We start from the raw sequence: 18685 nt of genomic DNA on the forward strand, positions 1-18685 counted from the left end.
GCAAGGTGGACCGACGACCTCATTAAGATAGCAGGAAGGCGCTAGATGCCGGCCATTGTGGAAAACATTGGGGGAGGCCTATGTTCAGCAGTGGACGTCCTATGGCCGAAATGATGATGATGATGAAGCAGTTGAATATTAACGGGACTATTCCTACATCTCGTTTCCACCGCTCTGAAACTCCTGTGTGGCCAGGATCTACAGCTTGACCGCCAATAAAAACCCAACCAGTGAAGATCAAGTTTGTAACGGAGGAAAGTTAAGCAGTCATCGGACCCGCAACGAAATTAATCGAAAGAATATAGGAAGAGTTCTAAGTTTGAACACTGTTTTAGCAAAAGATAGAGCAAATCATTATCATCATCATTTCAGCGACAGGACATCTACTGCAAAACATAGTCCTCCTGCTATGATTGGCCAGCTAAAAGAAGCCTACTGAAAAGACGGACGCAAATTGATTAATTTAACGTCAAATAATATATAGAAAACATTTTATTGTACACTACGCAATTCACTACACAAACGTAATTATCTGTGTATATGTTTACAACAACGCTACATAAGTTAACGGCACGGCAGAACAATGACAACATTATTTAAACTAAAGCTCTATTTTCATATTAACAGCTATTAAATTATACCTAATCAATGTATTTAAAAACGTAAAAAAACGTCCTTGATGCTTTCTTCAGGACGAGGAATATCATTAAAACCAAGCAGCTGCGTTAATTGGATGGTATGGTAATACTGGTATGGTAATACAACACCATTAATTAAGTATTGCTTATGTATCTAGAGGTAGAAGTGATTTTACACAGTTAATACTCCAATATTCTATTGCAAGCTTGAATTATGTACATTTCAATCACTGTTATGGTTTTTTTTTCTAGAAAAAATAAACATATGTAACTAAGTAGAGACAGTATGTAATTAAATACTAACCTTAATTATTTAAAGGTGGTCATAATAGCAGGTTCCCCTGATGGTGTCTGCAGAGTCGAGTCACTGGTTTATGGTGGAGGGTTTATAGAGTATGGCGCTATGGCGCGGGCGGGAGAGAGATGAGCACTGATTGGACCGAATCTTTCGCGCGAGAGTAAGGCATGCCCGACGCACAGTGAGAGCATTTTCGATTTCAGTTGGAGGGCGAAGTTTACACTGAGAATGAAAGTCTTTACGTAATGTAGAGTTTTGCTTTGTGGCTTCGGTTTTGGTTACTGCTATAAACAATCAATTTAACTGATTTTGAGTAACATTTTTTGGGTTGTAGGTTAATCGAACCCAATAAAATCTGTTATCAATAGGTATTTTGAGCTTGCCTTGAGGATAAAATGATTTATAATTGAGTCCAAAAAATCATAACTTAAGTAGGTAATTTTAAAGCTTAGGGTGTAAATGAGTAGTTATAGGAAAACAGACGAAAAATTCCACTTTTTTGTTGGTATTTAGTTATATTTTCATGGTTTTAGTAAACCTTTGCGAACAATAGATCTAAAAGATTATTCATGTTATATTTTTGTTTAAAAGATAAGAAAATAGTTTTAATAAGAGACACGAAAATGTCCCATCTCCCGTGTCCCGCCCAGTGTGCCACGGGCCGGGACGGCGCCGGAGTGTCGCGCGCCATCGATCCGCCCAGACGCGCCGCCCTCGATCTAACTAGCTCTACCATACCAACAAGGACAAACTAATGCTAATAAAAATAACTCCCATTATTGTTGTTTTATGGAGAAAATCTGACGATGCTTGCCGGTGGTGGTCATTATTGCTTGTTCTCCCCCAGGACCTAAAGTTTAGGAAACCCGCGTGTATTCCATCCTCTGTGAATAAATAAATTTTGTTAAAACATATTATCTTGTTGGAGATCTTTGTAATATAGATATAACTAGCGGCCGCCAGTGACTTCTTACGCGTTGATCCCGTTTTATCCCCTTAGAGGTGGAGTTGCGTAAAATCCTTTTTTAGCAGATGCCTACGTCATAACATCTACCTGCATGCCAAATTTCAGCCTGATCCGTCCAGTGGTTTGGGCTGTGCGTTGATCACTATGTCAGTTCACACATTAGACCTAGAATTCATAAAACAAAGCTCAACACTAGATTCAATCTTATTCCTAGTTAAATTCCAATATTGCATCTACGAGTAATATTTTCTTTTGAGTAAATTCACATAGAAACCTAGAGTTCCGGCTGCCATGCGTAACCTGACGTAATAACTATCAGTTTATCTGTGCCGTGATCTCGTTCACGAAATCATCAATTAGCCAATCAGTGTAATCGGCCCCTTTATTCTGTCAAAATAATCTAATAATCAGCATTAGGAACTTATCATGTTTGATGATATAATCGCAGTAATATCAATTGTCACATAGATACTACATGCTTGACGTAGCACATTTTTAATAGATAGACTACAATGTTGAATAACAATAGGATACAAGAAAGAATTATGACTATGTATGTTCAGCTCACAGTAAGTAAAGACAAATAATAAATAGTAAGGTAGGCATGTGACATTACTGGTTAAACATTTATGTTTAACCAGTAACGGGTAAGAGTTTCTTATCGTGGTATAAAAAACGTCTACCAATTCCGCGAATATGATTCTTACAACCTTGATTTTTTGTATTAATATGTAGGTATGTGAACTCAGGCAAATAATACATTGATAGGTCGTAGTTGTACGTAGTCTAGAGACGTGCTTAGAGAGCGGACTGTATCTTTCCTTCCACCCGCAGGTCCCAGATTACCTTCCCTATTCCCATTCATGTTGAAATAATATTTTGTGTAGCCGGTCCAAGTTATATGTATTTCATTCAACAGAATGTTCAAATAGGCACTTTTAAAGGAGCTTGATTATAATACAAAAAATACAAAATATTTTATTTCATTATAATTCGCTCACATGATCGTAGCTCTAAATTCATTTTTCTCTTAATATTATTAAGATTGTTCCAGAGCTCCAAAGTCACCTAAATTAGAGGTCAATAGTGCAAAAGGAATATTTATTAGTGTCGTAGACGTATGACAGGATTCCTTGGCTAGCACCGCCCGCGCGTGCGCGAATGTCGTGGAATTTACACGCGCCGATGTTTTTATTTACTCTGAGCTTGTTACCAAAAAATGGAGGACTAATATAGACAAATTCAATTTTTTTATTGCATATTAAGTGTTTACAATTGGGTCTTAATCTAAACAATGAGCTTATAACTTAATAACCCGTTAATGGGTATTGCAATGTTAGTGGTGAGAGAGGACTAGTCTAAACTTAGGTCTAGCAACTTACATTATGAGATGCCTTATCTTAAATTCTCTTCAGATTTTATAACTAGAACGGTTGAATTAATTAATTATTTTGTTTTAATGATTATGTGCACTAAAAGTAAAGGTACGTAAGTTACGGTCTTTAGTTGAAAAGAAAAAACATGTCATTGTAGAGTTGGACACCAAAATGAAGAAATTCATATAGGTATCTATTACGAACAATTACGAAAAAAAATTAATGTTCTTAATTTCCCTCAAGTATTACCTTTATTCGGGAATAATAATCTGAATTATTCAGTTATGAATTTTCACTAAAGGAAATCTACTGTATGTGTGATTTTCTTTGAATTTTCTACGATAAGGTACAATTTAAAAATATACCGACATAATATTTGTATGTAGAGTCTAGACCGACCTAGCAGAATTTCCATTCCTGCTGCCGTAAAATGTTTCCCTACTACCTGAAAAAAATTGCCTAAAATATGCCCTTTAAAGCACCTGTGACCTGTGATCATATCAAGATGTGTTAAATCGATCCGTGTAAACTCCCGCAGGCACGCCCTCCGCGCAGCCGCCAACCAGTAGCCTCCTCGCCGCCGCCGCGCGGGGTCCTGTCGCACAACAAACTGTTTTAACGCACTCACCGAAGCACCCGCGATGCCGTCGAGTATCGATTGTGCATCCAGTGTATGATACGGAGGGCTCAGAGCACCAAGGATTTCTGTAAATGTGAGTATACAATAAGTGCACGTTATCAAGGTTAAGATTGATTGAAGTGATTCGGTTTAGTGATTTTTTCGATAAGATTAATGTGAGTATCAAGTAATTTTTTGCACTCGTTTATTTATAAGTACGTGCTCTTGAGAGATGCTGCACCGCCATGTTTCTAATTGTGTTTGTTTTTTTCCAATTTTTTATAGGTATATTTATTAACTAGTAGCTTGTTTTGAGTTGCATAATAAGTTACTAAAAGTTGTTTATGGGTATATTATAAATAACGAAATTAAGAACTTAGAAAAGGACTGGAAATATTTTATTACTTGCTCTACATTTATAGATTTGGAGGAAAATGCTTTGCAAATTATAATTATTTCTAATAAGGCAGATAAAGTAAAAATAACAACTAACAATGAATCAAAATTAAAGCTAGAATAAACACATAGTAATAATTCCTATTCAATTCGAAGAATGTCAGTTGTGTTCATTTTAATGAATGCAATAGGTGCTAACAAAAATCGCAAGACTACGCTGCAACTCCATTTTAGTCAAGGTCTCGTGTCAGCCATTAATCGATTGCTGCGACTTGCCTCGTATACTCTAAGGTTGTATACTTACCAGTATACCGACAATAGCCTGCCTACAAGACATCGAAGAAAGCGTTTTAACTAAGCAATTAGTTTTCAGTAACGATTCAAAAAAAATCAAAATTCAAAACGTTTATTTGCTAAAAACACAGTAATACAGGGTGACAATATTAAAATAATAGGATCATGTGTTTAGTCTGTATGTCAAAAGGATATTTAACGCCCCTGCTTGTCACCGAACATTCATGTTTGAACTTATTAGGTACTGTTCACATTTCGTAATTTCAATGTTAGTGAACAAACTAACTCAATCGGTGCTTACTTCAACTCACTTGTACATTTTTGATTAGGATTAGTAGTAATATAATGCATTAGAAACAAACAGTGTTATTGAGGTTTCTGTTCTGAAGCATAGTAGCTATCTGTAGCTATAGTAACACCATATAGCCGTAGAATATATGCATTTTAAATAAGTCTTATCTTTGCAATTAAAAATGTTAATGATATGTTTTTCCATATATTGTAAGCCGGTAATCTGTTTACGTGAATCAAGTCATTTACACAGGTACTTAGTAGTATTATTGGTTGTAGGTATGTCATAATAAAAGAACTTGATATGCATCTGCTCAGTCATAATATCACTTGTAGCTGTCATGATCAATACAGCTTGTTTTTGTACTACTTGACACCTTCACCGATATGGATCAATAAAAAGTTTTGTGTCCCATGATATTTTCATGGACAAAGCAGGTACCTGATAGGAGGATATTTTTATAAGGAGATATTAAAAAAATCCTATCACTGTAAGATAAGCTTACCTCTAGAAAACTAACTGCAAACTACACATTTCGAGCGACCTAGATCTATACAGGGTGGAAACGATAAGTGATCTCACTCGATTATTTCTAAACTATACAAGATATCACAAAACTAGTTTCTGATCCTGAAAGTACTTCATGAGCTCTATCAAACGGTATTAATAATAGGTTACATAATAAACTGAATCTATCCGAAAATTCAATGTTTTCAGCTCCTATACATTTGGTAAAGTCACATTATTTTAAAAACTACACATGATATCGTAAAACAGATTACTGATTCTAAAAGTGCTTCACTAGCTCTATCCAATGGTATCAATAATAGGTTACAGAATAAACTGGATCTATCCAAAAATTAAATGTTTCCTTCTTCCATACATTTAGTACTACCACAGTCATGTCACTCATCTCTTGACAATATTATAGAAAGTAAAGCCTAAAACCAATGTTTTCCATGAATTTATTTTAAATAAGAATACAATTTACGATTTTATTTTAAGAGTTTATTGTTAAAAAAAATTACACTTCTAATAATTGTGTGTCTGGCATACATTTAGTATGGAAGCTGGAAACATTGAATTTTCAGATAGATCCAGTTTATTCTGTAACCTAATATTGGTACCGTTTGAAAGAGCTCATGAAGCACTTTCAGGATCAGTAACCAGTTTTTCAATATCTTGTATAGTTTAGAAATAATCAAGTGAGATCACTTAACGTTTCCACCCTGTATAGATTCTTTAAGCTGACTTGATCTAGACTTATGTTGAGAATGCGGACTTTAGGTAGAGTCAGTTGCAAGTTATGTAGTACAGTTACGAGGTATATTTTACGTACGAACTAATGGCAATATAAATAACACCCGTATTCACAAACATTACTATGAGGTCTCACAGTGCGCGTGGACGCACAGGGTGACATACAAACCAATCACAGAGCTCTATTCAACGCTGTGTGTTCGATTTGCTGCTTCACTTCAGCAAACATCGTTTGTGAATAGGGGCGTAAGTGTGCCTATGAATTGTACCTAATTATTCTATTAATAGGTATAAAAATGAATAGCAAAATGTGATAAGTCAACAACACCTGGACCAATTTTACCAATTGTCTCACCAATGGTCATAGAAGTCCAAGGATGTTTTTACGGCGAATAATTTCCGGGAAAACCCCGGGCGGAAAGCTAGTAACTTAATAAAGTTAAGTAACAATAAGACGCCATCAACAAATGTTTATCAGTTAGCATAATTCCTTATTTATGGAGTAGATAACAAAAATCAAATATGTATAAAGGATTAATACGAATGCATACCTATAATTGAAATATAGAAAGTAAATATTTCTTCTTAATCTAGATCTCATGTTATCACGTAATTATTACCTATCTCTCATAATAATAATTATGTAAATTCAAAATTCGCAGTTGAATGTGCAACAAAGCATGCGATATCAAAAATCTAAATATAAAATAATAAAATTCAATTTGACTACTAGTGGCACTTTTATGATAGTTACTATTGGGATTATTCCCATCTCTCGTAACCTAACCAATGAAGGCCGTCCCGGGGGAGATTTTTTTATTTATTCGTTGTATTAATAGTTTTATTTTTATGTATTAATTGAACATTTATTTATTTATTCATTTGCATTAACATATTCAGCACATACAGATATACATGCATGAAATTCATACATTGACCCTGTGAGGATGTAGCAAAGTTAACAACTACAAAATAATGCTTAATGGTAATAATTTTCCTTAATATAATATAAATTACATTATTTTATTGTACAATTATACACTATATTTATACATAAGAGGAGGTCGAAGTTAAGGATGGACCCTCCAGTGATGGCATTAGTATCATAAATCATAACCCAAAAAGGGAATCCACAAGACCAAGGTTTGAAATATGCTGAAAAGCCACTTTTTCATGCATCGCATGCCAAAGTACACTCGTCTACATACGCCAAGTGCCCTGACATAATAAACCGCGCTGCGTGAAGTTGTGCGCTTACGTAACGCCGACGTTACAAAATAACGAGCGGCGCGGGTGGAAGCGGGAAACACGCTAGTAGCGTTATTTATCTCTGTAATAAGAATCCCATCAAAAACAATACTTGTCAAAAAAACCAAGTCTCGCAACTCAGTTGTTCTACGGTAAAAAGTTGTGAGATCCATGTAATACCAAGTCCAGGCCAGGAAATCTTTAACGTTTTACATAAATATTTGACTTGGCCATCGCACTAAATAATTTAATTTACACGTGTTTTCATGCGATGGCCAAGTCAATATATTTATGTAAAACGTTAAAGATTTCCTGGCCTGGACTTGGTATTACATGGATCTCACAACTTTTTACCGTAGAACAACTGAGTTGCGAGACTTGGTTTTTTTGACAAGTATTGTTTTTGATGGGATCTCATTTCTTTTTGTATTTTGTAGACAGCAGTTATGTATCTAGAAAACTGGACCGAAATTGAAAAATTTTACTCGACTTGGCGGTTGCACTACCGTGCCCCCAAATATTTTAGTTTTTCCTTGATTCATACACCAAACACTACTTATATTCCAAATTTGAAGCTTCTAGGTCTGCTAGAAGTGCCTTAGAATTTTGATGATCGGTGAGTCAGTCAGTGAGTCAGTGAGTCAGTGAGTGACAAAATTAAGTAACTTTGACCCGTTATAATTCTTAAACTACTGGTTCAAATTGAATGAAATTTTAAATATACCGTGTCTTTACAATGCCTGCATAGCTAATGAAAATTCAGCCTTCTAGTTTTATCTACAACGAAGTTACAGGCAGTCGAAAATGGCCTGAATTGCTTCGAGAAAAGGATGGTACGGCCGTGCCGCTTTTTTGCTCGACTTGGTGGGGGCACTGCCGTGCCCCCAGATAGGAAGTTTGAAGATAGGATGTGGACGCTATGTATACAGGTGTCGCAATGGGAAATAATCATTCCACAACAATTTTGTATAATACACAAAAGAATATAGCCGAATATATCAAAACCGTATGGCAAAAAAGCGATTTTACAAAAGATGTTGACCTTTTCAGTAATTTGAAATTAAATAGAACTTTTTGACACTTTAATTAACTTTTACAAAACTTCGATATGAATATAAAACAAGAAAGTAGAGACCAACTACACATTGAGCTGAAGGTCAACGTTCAAATGTGCTACGGCGTAGCATTCTCGTAGCAGCGGATCGCGGCCGCTTGTGTTCCGCCGGCGAGCCACAGTGACCTGTGACTGCTCCGAATAATCACGGTTTGTGTGATACCAGTTCCTAGCATTAAAACGAGTAGTGATGCGCTTCATTAATAACTGGCCCAGCGATGGCTGATGCCATAATTTCATTACCTTTCTTGTAATAATATGAAAGTATAATGTGTACATAATAATGTTTTTATTCAATGATACTCATATGCTTCGAATGAAAGACTTTTAGTCAATCCTATGATTATTAAAGGAAGGAAAGAATCTATATAAAATACCTATCAAATAAAAGTGGAAAATACTAGTTATTATAGAAATCTATCTATATAAATAAAAATGAATTGCTGTTCGTTAGTCTGATTAAAACTCGAGAACGGCTGGGCCGTTTGAGCTGATTTTGGTTTTAAAATGTGTGTCATAGTCCAGGGTAAGTCTAAACTAAACTGTGAGAAAATACGCGCGCGATATTGTTTTTCTGTGACAGACAAAATTCACGCAGGCGAAGCCGCGGGCGGAAAGCTAGTATGAAATAAAATGCATATAATATTCTTTTTATGACCAGATATTTTAAAAATAAGGAGTGGTTGAAACTACACTTTCGAGCTCACTTTCAAGGCTTTTAGGGTGTTTAAAAATAATTATACTTTGGCGAAAACCCAATTTAAAAATATTCTTATCACAGACATAATTTCCGATGGGCGCGAAATGGACTTTCTGCGAGAAATTAAACTCAAACTACCGGGACCACGGTCCGCATTCTAGAAAGCTTTAAAGATTGAGCGTGATAGTAAAGAACAATGGAATTAACCGTGAACAGACAAAATTAGGCCTCAGAGTTTGGACGACATTCTTCATTAGCTCTATTGTTGTAATAGCTTGAAAGGAATCTAGGTCACCCGCCAGCTTGAGTCAAAAGGCTTCTTTCAGTCGGTAAATAGCGAATGAATGAACACCTAGTACCATTGAAGAAGGATTATTTAGTAGTACCTACAAAATAACTCAATATCAATTAGGGCTGGACCCATTTCAATGCGTCTAACGAACAATTTACGTCAGTTACAATCGTAATATTAGAATGCGTTATCTTGTAGTATTATCAATTCTTGATTGATATTGATAATAATGATAATCAAATGGAACAAAGCAAAGTTCATTTAGGCTCAGTAAGCAATGAATCAGCGTGCAACATTACGTCGGTATTTCATATAATGTATTCACTAGAAACGGAACGATTTAATTGATTGTTGCTGTAAAATACACGATCAATTTAAGTATTTTTATGAAATACATTGACTGCCACGTCATTCTAGCTTTGAGCCTTGCCCAATACACGTTATCGCGATCATCATAAATCGTAAAAGTAACTAACTACTTTGTATGTAATGTTGTTGGTATGCCTCTATAAATAAATAAATAAACTAACAAATCATTTAATCCATTGTCAATCGTCCTTCGTTCACAGCTGAAAAATGTTTTTCATGTAAGATCCCAATCGGTCATCGGCTAATGGTAACGCTACTTGTCGCCCCTTGCCACAAGTTTGTCCTGTAATTATCCTTGACCAATATTGATTCTATGATTCTTTTCTAACCTTGGCTACCCTTAAATCGATATGCAACTGTAAATTGTATGAGATAATCGCACCATACGACGTCTTAGCTAAGTAGGGCGAGTTATACGAGTAAACATGCACTAAAAACAGTAAATTACCTCTAGTCTATTAGTTTTCAGAGCGTCTTGGTTCAGAGATTCTGGTTCAATTCTCAAGTTAAGTTACAACGTCTTACGAATGGCTTTTCTTCATTTCGCGTCGTGATGCTTTCAGTAAAGCCCGTAATAGGGCTTTCCGATTTGGGATGTTACAGTGACCACAACAGTTCTCGGTCTTTAAGCGTTCGTTCGTTCGTTTCAGCCAAATGAACGTCCACTGCTGTACAAAGGCCTCCCCCAAGGTTTTCCACAATGAACGGTCCTGCGCTGCCCGCATCCAGGCTCTTCCCGCGTTAAGTTTAACTTATATCAAGATTTAAAAGGCATATTTTAGACACTCTGCAAAGTGACCAAATTAAAATTAAGATAAATTAAATGAAAAAAAAAACAACAAAATTAATAATTAAAAGTCTGAACATAATATTAATTACTTCTTGGTGTTGAGCTACACCGCGTTTATAAGGTGTACCTTAATTCTAATTGCCTCGCTCTATATTACATGGTTTCATATATCAATATGTGAATTACGTAGTGGGATGTGTTACCACATAAATAATACAAAAGTCTAGTAGATAAGTTAATTTCTGTAACACATTTGTTTGTAATTCCTAAAATAAATAAATAAGTGTAGTTGGATGTCGTGTTCCCAGATGCATCCCACGCCCAAGCCGGGCGCGTGGGCGTCGTGGGCGGGCTGGGTGCTCCCGCCGGAGCCGGCGCGGCGCCGCGGGCTGGAGGAGGCGCGCGCGGTGTGGCGCGTGCCGCCGCCGCACCAGATCGCACTGTACTCGCCCGACCAGATCCGACAGTTGATCAGGTGCGTGTGTGGTCATCTTCAGTTGAAACAAGTGCTATAGCTCTATAGCTGGAGCCGGCGCGGTGTGGCGCGTGCCGCCGCCGCACCAGATCGCGCTGTACTCGCCCGACCAGATCCGACAGTTGATCAGGTGCGTGTGTGGTCATCTTCAGTTGAAACAAGTGCTATAGCTCTATAGCTGGAGCCGGCGCGGTGTGGCGCGTGCCGCCGCCGCACCAGATCGCGCTGTACTCGCCCGACCAGATCCGACAGTTGATCAGGTGCGTGTGTGGTCATCTTCAGTTGAAACAAGTGCTATAGCTCTATAGCTGGAGCCGGCGCGGTGTGGCGCGTGCCGCCGCCGCACCAGATCGCGCTGTACTCGCCCGACCAGATCCGACAGTTGATCAGGTGCGTGTGTGGTCATCTTCAGTTGAAACAAGTGCTATAGCTCTATAGCTGGAGCCGGCGCGGTGTGGCGCGTGCCGCCGCCGCACCAGATCGCGCTGTACTCGCCCGACCAGATCCGACAGTTGATCAGGTGCGTGTGTGGTCATCTTCAGTTGAAACAAGTGCTATAGCTCTATAGCTGGAGCCGGCGCGGTGTGGCGCGTGCCGCCGCCGCACCAGATCGCGCTGTACTCGCCCGACCAGATCCGACAGTTGATCAGGTGCGTGTGTGGTCATCTTCAGTTGAAACAAGTGCTATAGCTCTATAGCTGGAGCCGGCGCGGTGTGGCGCGTGCCGCCGCCGCACCAGATCGCGCTGTACTCGCCCGACCAGATCCGACAGTTGATCAGGTGCGTGTGTGGTCATCTTCAGTTGAAACAAGTGCTATAGCTCTATAGCTGGAGCCGGCGCGGTGTGGCGCGTGCCGCCGCCGCACCAGATCGCGCTGTACTCGCCCGACCAGATCCGACAGTTGATCAGGTGCGTGTGCTTTCTTTAGTTCTTTTTCAATGGTCTAAGCACAACAAATTGTTATCTATGAGACCTCAAACATGTTCATTTCATATAAAGCTAACTAAGTAAATAAGCGATTAATAAGCAAAAATTGAGGCGACATTAACCCAACGGTGCCGGTGAAAGTGTCGAACTAGCCGATTCGAGTTCCGAGGAACACCTGGTGTAAACCCCGCCGCCGCTGGACTAAAGTGGTGAACCGAGTCGTAACACGAGTAACTACCTATAATTTAGCACGAGGGTTAAAAAGGCAAAAAAAACTTCTATACTCAGAGTTTTGATTGTAAAAAGCGTTGTAAGCTTTTGTGTATACCTCGGAACAACTATGTAAGCTAGATAGTAGCGTTGTATGTAGCGCTCACTCAGGCACTACCTATTGGTCAGCCCACTTTTCCAATAGAAGCCCTTTCTAATGATAATAATCTAATTTTCTCTTTTTACCCTTATCTCTTGACACCATCTACTTAGTTACAATAATTTATGCTGATCTAGTCCAAAGTTTACGAAAAGCAAACCTTTTCTGATAAGTACAATCTATTAGGATTTCTATTTTGATAAAGGTACGATACGCATAGTGTTGTTGAGTGTATCTATACCAATTCTCGTCCTGATTAAATCTAAATTAATTTGAAAATTGGCCGAAGTATTAAGACGCGATGACATTATTTGATAGCAATATCTAGATAAGATATTAACCTAAAACATTCACGCGAGATGTTATTCGCTCAATTGCTTTCAACAAACGTAGTGTCGCGAGTGATTTGTTTTTGTTATTGTTTTTTTTAAGTACGACGTTATAATGAAGTCCGAGTAAGTGTAAATTTTAGTGATTTGTTAGAAACTAGTATCACAGGATATTTTTTAATGCTTATACAGCTTTCTATGTAGAGTTAAATACTTTTTGTAGATTTCTTTAAAATTATATAAAACTTGTAAAAATATTTCAAACAAAATCAATAAAGCTAACTTTTATTTACAAAATTACAAGCATTTTAATACTATAGATTTTACTCGTAGTGCGATTTAAAGCGTTTAGGAAAGGATTATAAATAATGAATCCAACCAGATTACATTATTTTCACATCACCTCTCTGCTCAGCTTTGGGGGAAGAAACCGGGCTTTATTTTGTGGTTCGAATTGCGCCTATCGCACTATATTTTTTTTATTTACCTTTTTTTATAAAAAAAGATTGCACAAATTACTAATAGTCCCGTTATCAACCTCGTACTAAGCTAATTTATGCTTGTGTTACAATGGGGATGTTGCCTGGGTCAAAAAGCAAGAGTTTTAATTAGTCCGTCAGTTAACTTATCAAAAAATACTCTACACGTATTTTTCACTTTTTCAAACTAATGAAAATTTAAAGAGATAAAGCGCCCCAAAGTTCATAAGAAGAGGCCCGTGACGTCAACGCTTGCTTAAAAATGCCGCACGTTGTGACGTCGTGCGCAACTTCAACTTAACCATAACTATGTAATTATTTGTTAGATTGACAAATAAAAATATATGTGTCCAATATTTTTTTATATTAAACATTACGGACTAAAAAAATTTTTTTAGGCAACTAGCCTATAGTCAGACCAGAAAATAGTCGAGCAGCGGCGGGATTCGAACCAGCGTTCCTCGGTTCGGCTATCGTGACTTCATAACTTTATTTTCTTGTGCGCAGGATGGAGCACGCGGCCATCGGGCTGAGCGCGTGGCCGGGCACGGTGCCGCCGGGCGCGTGGCGCGAGCGCCGCCCCGACCTGGACCGCTGGCGTCTGCGCGACTTCCTACAGGTACTGGCTTTGCTGTATGAAGTTGATTTATCATCATCATCATCATCATGTCAGCCATAGAACGTCCACTGCTGAACATAGGCCTCCCCTAATGCTTTCCACATTGATCGATTGGTAGCGGCCTGCATCCAGCGCTTCCCTGCTACCTTCACGATGTCGTCGGTCCACCTTGTAGGTGGACGTCCCACGCTGCGCCTTCCGGTACGCGGCCTCCATTCCAGAACCTTGCTGCCCCATCGGCCGTCAGTTCTGCGCACTATGTGCCCTGCCCATTGCCACTTCAGCTTGCTAATCCGTCGGGCTATGTCAGCGACTTTAGTTCGTTTACGGATTTCCTCATTTCTGATTCGATCTCGCAAAGAAACACCAAGCATAGCCCTCTCCATAGCACGCTGTGCAACTTTGAGCTTCTGTATAAGGCCTATAGTGAGAGGCCACGTTTCCGAGCCATTTATGTTTACGAGTTGATTTATGGAGCTCCTATATTCCGCTTCTTCTTGTCGTGTCGACAACAAACCTACACAGCGTCAGCCCAAAACTCCGCCACAAGAATGGCGTTGTCAGTAGCCTACATTAAATCTTCCTGCGTGCATTTGTTTGGGCACGCAGGGCACGACGTTATGTGCTTCGTCGACTGGGGAACAAAACCACACTTGCTCTCCAAGCTTGAGCCATCCAAAAATCCCCACCCCATATTCCGCTGATTACATATTTTATGTAGGGTTCCAAGATATTACTCAGGTGGGAACGAAAGTCCCGTCCCGTGCGACGCCGAGGAGGTCTTATGGTCACAAAACGGTCTCTCTCGACACAGAGTTATGGTTCCGAATTTAGATAACCAAGCTAGGCCTGCACCCAAAAAAAATTGCACTGTAGTCTGGGCCGTTATATCCTACAGGTAATATCACGGAGTCTTTCTTAAGATTACAAAATAGGCTCCGAGTTCGGAATTGCGAGGGAATTGACAACGGCCAACCGTCTAATCTGAGACATCATCTACTATATAAAAATAAGTCAGGTTTTCCTTCCTGACGCTATAACTCCAGAACGTACGAACCGATTTCCACGGTTTTGCATTCGTTAGAAAGGTCTCGGGCTCCGTGAGGTTTATAGCAAAAGATCTAATAGATGAAGGGGGTAAAACGGGATCCACGCGTACGAAGTCCCGGGCGGCCGCTAGTTTCGTATAAAAATGAATCGCAAAATGTGTTGGTAAGCGCGTAACTCAACAACCAATTGGACCACTTTTTTCACGCGGGTGAAGCCGCGGACGGAAAGCTAGTGAGAAATAAAAATAAATGTTCTTTTTACACTCCAGAACGTGCGGCTAGAGCGGCCGATAGCCGAGATCCCGGTGGGGTCGGCGGGCTCGGCGCACGCGGCGGCCGCGGGCGCGGTGGCGGCTCGCGGCGCGTGGGAGGGCGCGGCGCGCGGCTGGGCCGCCGGCGCGGTCATGCTGGCTGTACTCGTGCTCATCGTCAGGGCGCTGGAGAAGTGCTTGTACAAGAGGCTGTTTAAAGGTACGTACTTATATCATTTACTATTATTACATACGCGAAAGTTACAGTTACTGCTGAAACGGTTTTGGAATAGAGATAATAGGTTATTAGGTCGTCTTAAAATGAATGTCGAAGCATTGCGTCGAAGTTGGTGAAAGAGCGGATAAAAGTTTATGCCCCATTATTACGATAGTAAATTGTTATGGGTGTTGATGGGCGCTAATGACTTTTAGTGAAAAACCAGAAAACATCCTGAATGGAAAGCATTTTCCAAAAACGCAAGCTGCGACAGTCAGGACTCGAGAACATTTACCTACTTACAAGCCGCTTGCTGTCGGTTGCTTTGTCGAAGAAGCAAGCTTCTGTTTTTAGGATAATACTTGGTTTATTCGTCCAAGGGATAATAATGACGATGATGATTTTACCACTATTACGATTTCACGTCTTTCACGATTTATTCATAGAGTTTAAAATTCGATTTAGGATATACCTACTTTCATTAGCGGAGTTTCCATACCCACATTTTTCCTTATTTACATTAGAAAATCTGAATTAATAGGTAGATTAGTACCTACAAAATTATAGTTTTATCAGACTTCCGAACTTTCCTTATTTGTTTTGGAATTTACGCACAATTTTATTTATGCACTTAGATTATGAGTAGTTCTCGTTATCACAGGGACTATTTTTTGCGTTTCAGGAAGAACATTATCCTGTGATGAGTGGCACACACCAAACGTGTTTGCGACTAGCCGTAAGCATTAATGCTTTATTGGTAGTTAGTTGATAGATTAGATTAACGTCTGCCGCCCTCAATCCTTTTCGATTACCTACCTTCTTTTGAAACATCGTAATAAAAGCTCTCTTTTTTCAGATCGTCACGGGAGCGACATCGGCACAGTTCCACGCCTGGATGACGTGGACTCGCTGCCGTCTGACAGCAGAGAGTCTTCAGGCAACGACCTGCCCCCGCCGTACTCTGAATGTGCCAACAGCGAAGGTGGAAGTGTGGACGCCGACAAGCCCATCGGCACTGAGGAACCTCCACCCCCTTACTCCGCCTGCTACTTCTCAAATCCCAAAGACAGCGCCCCCTCCGTCCACTTCTACCGACGAAGGGGCGCAGAAGCAGGCCAGTCGAGTTCGAATGCTCAAGCACCAAATATATCAAACGCAAGAACTGACGACAGCGACAAAATCTCAGATGTTGGTTGTGAAGTTAATGATAGCATAGAGAGTAATATCAGCAGAGGTGAACATCATTATGTAAATGAACGCTCAAGACCAAATATAGGACGATCCAGACGACGGAGAGAGGAACATTCCAATCATGTAGTTGAGATTCACGGAAATGACTCTCGGGAAAGGATTATAGTTGCATAAAGAAACTTGCGATGTTTGAGTGGTATCAGTGTTTTAACTGCGTCCAAATATAAAAGGACGCTAAGATAAGGATGGAAATGGAAGAAACGATTTTGAATCAAGAACGATTATCGAAATTAGTGAAGTGGAAGAATGGTATCGAGTACCGACCGCTGAATCTCGAGGCGGTTGCAGTAGCAGTAACCGTTAATGGCGTGGAAATTACGAGTATACTTATTTATTTTTTTACAATTTTCTCGTAATTTAACTTTATACTATCTTTAACTGTACCTATAATATCGAACCTTTTAACTCAATATAATGAAACAAATTAGTGATCCATGCAATATACAAGTGTAGATTTATTGCTTATTGCAATCAGATAATAGATTTAGATACACTTTTGTAATTTTGTAGGTAATGCAAAGTTTTCGACACCTAAGTAGTGTTTACCGATAGGACAGCAAAATTAGCCAATAGAGTAACGTGCCACGTGATCTTAATTAAGAAATAAGATGTAAATGAATGTATTCAATAGTTTTACAAGCAGAAAATAGATCTCACAGGGCCTGAAGATAACTAAATCACATTCTATTCGTATTCGTATGTACATATTTTCAATTGTACACAATCAGGATCCAGTAATATTTTGAGTATTAAAAACATTATTAAATTAAATATATTTTTTTTTAACCTGTAGTAATGTACTTAAAGAATATAATTTTCATACATACCTACTTAAACATAATCCCGCTCATTCTTCCATCCTTCAGCCATGTTAAATTAAAACAATAGGGAAAGTAAAAAACTAATAAAACTAAAGTGCTTTATTAAAATCTAGAAGTAACATTAAATAAATATTATTTCACAAAATAACTTTAAATATAACTAAATTACAATTAAATTAAATTATAAATGCACATTGAGCTATAACTGCTGTACAAACGTATATTTTGTACGAAAGTAAAAAGAAGAAAAGCTGGCGATGGTACTATTAAAGTCACAAGCTAAATTATAACCATAACTAATAAACTCACAAGTTCTTAAGAGATCTCATCGCCCCTACCCTTTAAATATAACATTTTGGTTTAAACACCTACTTACTTAATAAAAGTAATACCTACCTACAGTCTTAAAATTCACAACGTTGGAAATTAGCACCAATTTGCATGTTTATTTGCTTACAATTTAATTTAAAGGCTTTATTTTACGCTTGAGTAACTAAAGCTGTTCTGTTGCTCACAAACTAAACAGTTTTATCTAACTCACAAAGTGAATACTATTTCAAGTAGATTTGTGCAATAAAAATGTTTTACATCTAATTATGGTTGTGATTGTGACATGGTCTATTTATTTCACGATATCAACTCGTTTAATTGAATTCAATAAACAATAAAAAATAAAAAAGTTTAGCAAACAAAACCTGAAAATACGTGAAATGCATATATCTTATTTTAAAAGAGCGAATATTCTGCGGTTTTCATTACACATCAATCAACTTAATGTAGCTAAGTAATTAATTAAAATTGAGTTCATCTATCAATCTATAAATTGCTTTAATTTATAAAACTTTGACAGAACTATTGAAAAAAAGCGTCGACTTTCAACCTTGCCGAAGTCATACAGGATGTTAGGGACAGCTTGGCAATCAATTCCACCGATTATTTTAAGTTTTTCCAACCAGTACCTTACATCCTGTATAAGTTTATTAGAAATCTTACGCCCACTGATCGTTAGTTTCTCTGAAATCCACTGGCCAAACCATCTCAGCAGCACAGAGGTACCTACTCGTAGATATCAAGCTTCTAAAGAGAAGATGGTGTTTTCCTCAAAAACATGGGAATTTGTCAATTACTTGGAGGTCTTCCTAGCGATTACGCTGCCGCTCAGTGGACACACGCCCGTATTCACAAACGATGCTTGTTTAAGTGAAGCAGAAAATCGAACGCACAGTGTTGAATAGAGCTATGT

At 38.5% G+C, this 18685-nt stretch overlaps 1 protein-coding gene across 2 annotated transcripts; it reads left to right on the forward strand.

Annotated features, from left to right (window-relative positions):
- Window positions 1-3858: 3858 nt before the first annotated feature.
- Window positions 3859-17337, forward strand: LOC114355301 (uncharacterized). 2 transcript variants are annotated; one of them, XM_028308084.1, is made up of 6 exons: window positions 3859-3992; window positions 10962-11128; window positions 13742-13853; window positions 15172-15373; window positions 16053-16106; window positions 16227-17337. In XM_028308084.1, the coding sequence occupies exons 2-6, from the start codon at window positions 10962-10964 to the stop codon at window positions 16733-16735; spliced, it is 1044 nt and encodes a 347-aa protein (XP_028163885.1). In that variant the 5' UTR covers window positions 3859-3992; the 3' UTR covers window positions 16736-17337. The 2 variants fall into 2 exon arrangements, with proteins under 2 accessions (XP_028163885.1, XP_028163886.1); XM_028308085.1 differs by lacking the exon at window positions 16053-16106.
- The last annotated feature ends 1348 nt before the right edge of the window (window positions 17338-18685 follow it).

The sequence above is a fragment of the Ostrinia furnacalis genome, unplaced genomic scaffold, assembly GCF_004193835.3.
Source record: "Ostrinia furnacalis isolate ACB-3 unplaced genomic scaffold, ASM419383v2 OfSCF2378, whole genome shotgun sequence".
Classification (NCBI taxonomy): Eukaryota; Metazoa; Arthropoda; class Insecta; order Lepidoptera; family Crambidae; genus Ostrinia; species Ostrinia furnacalis.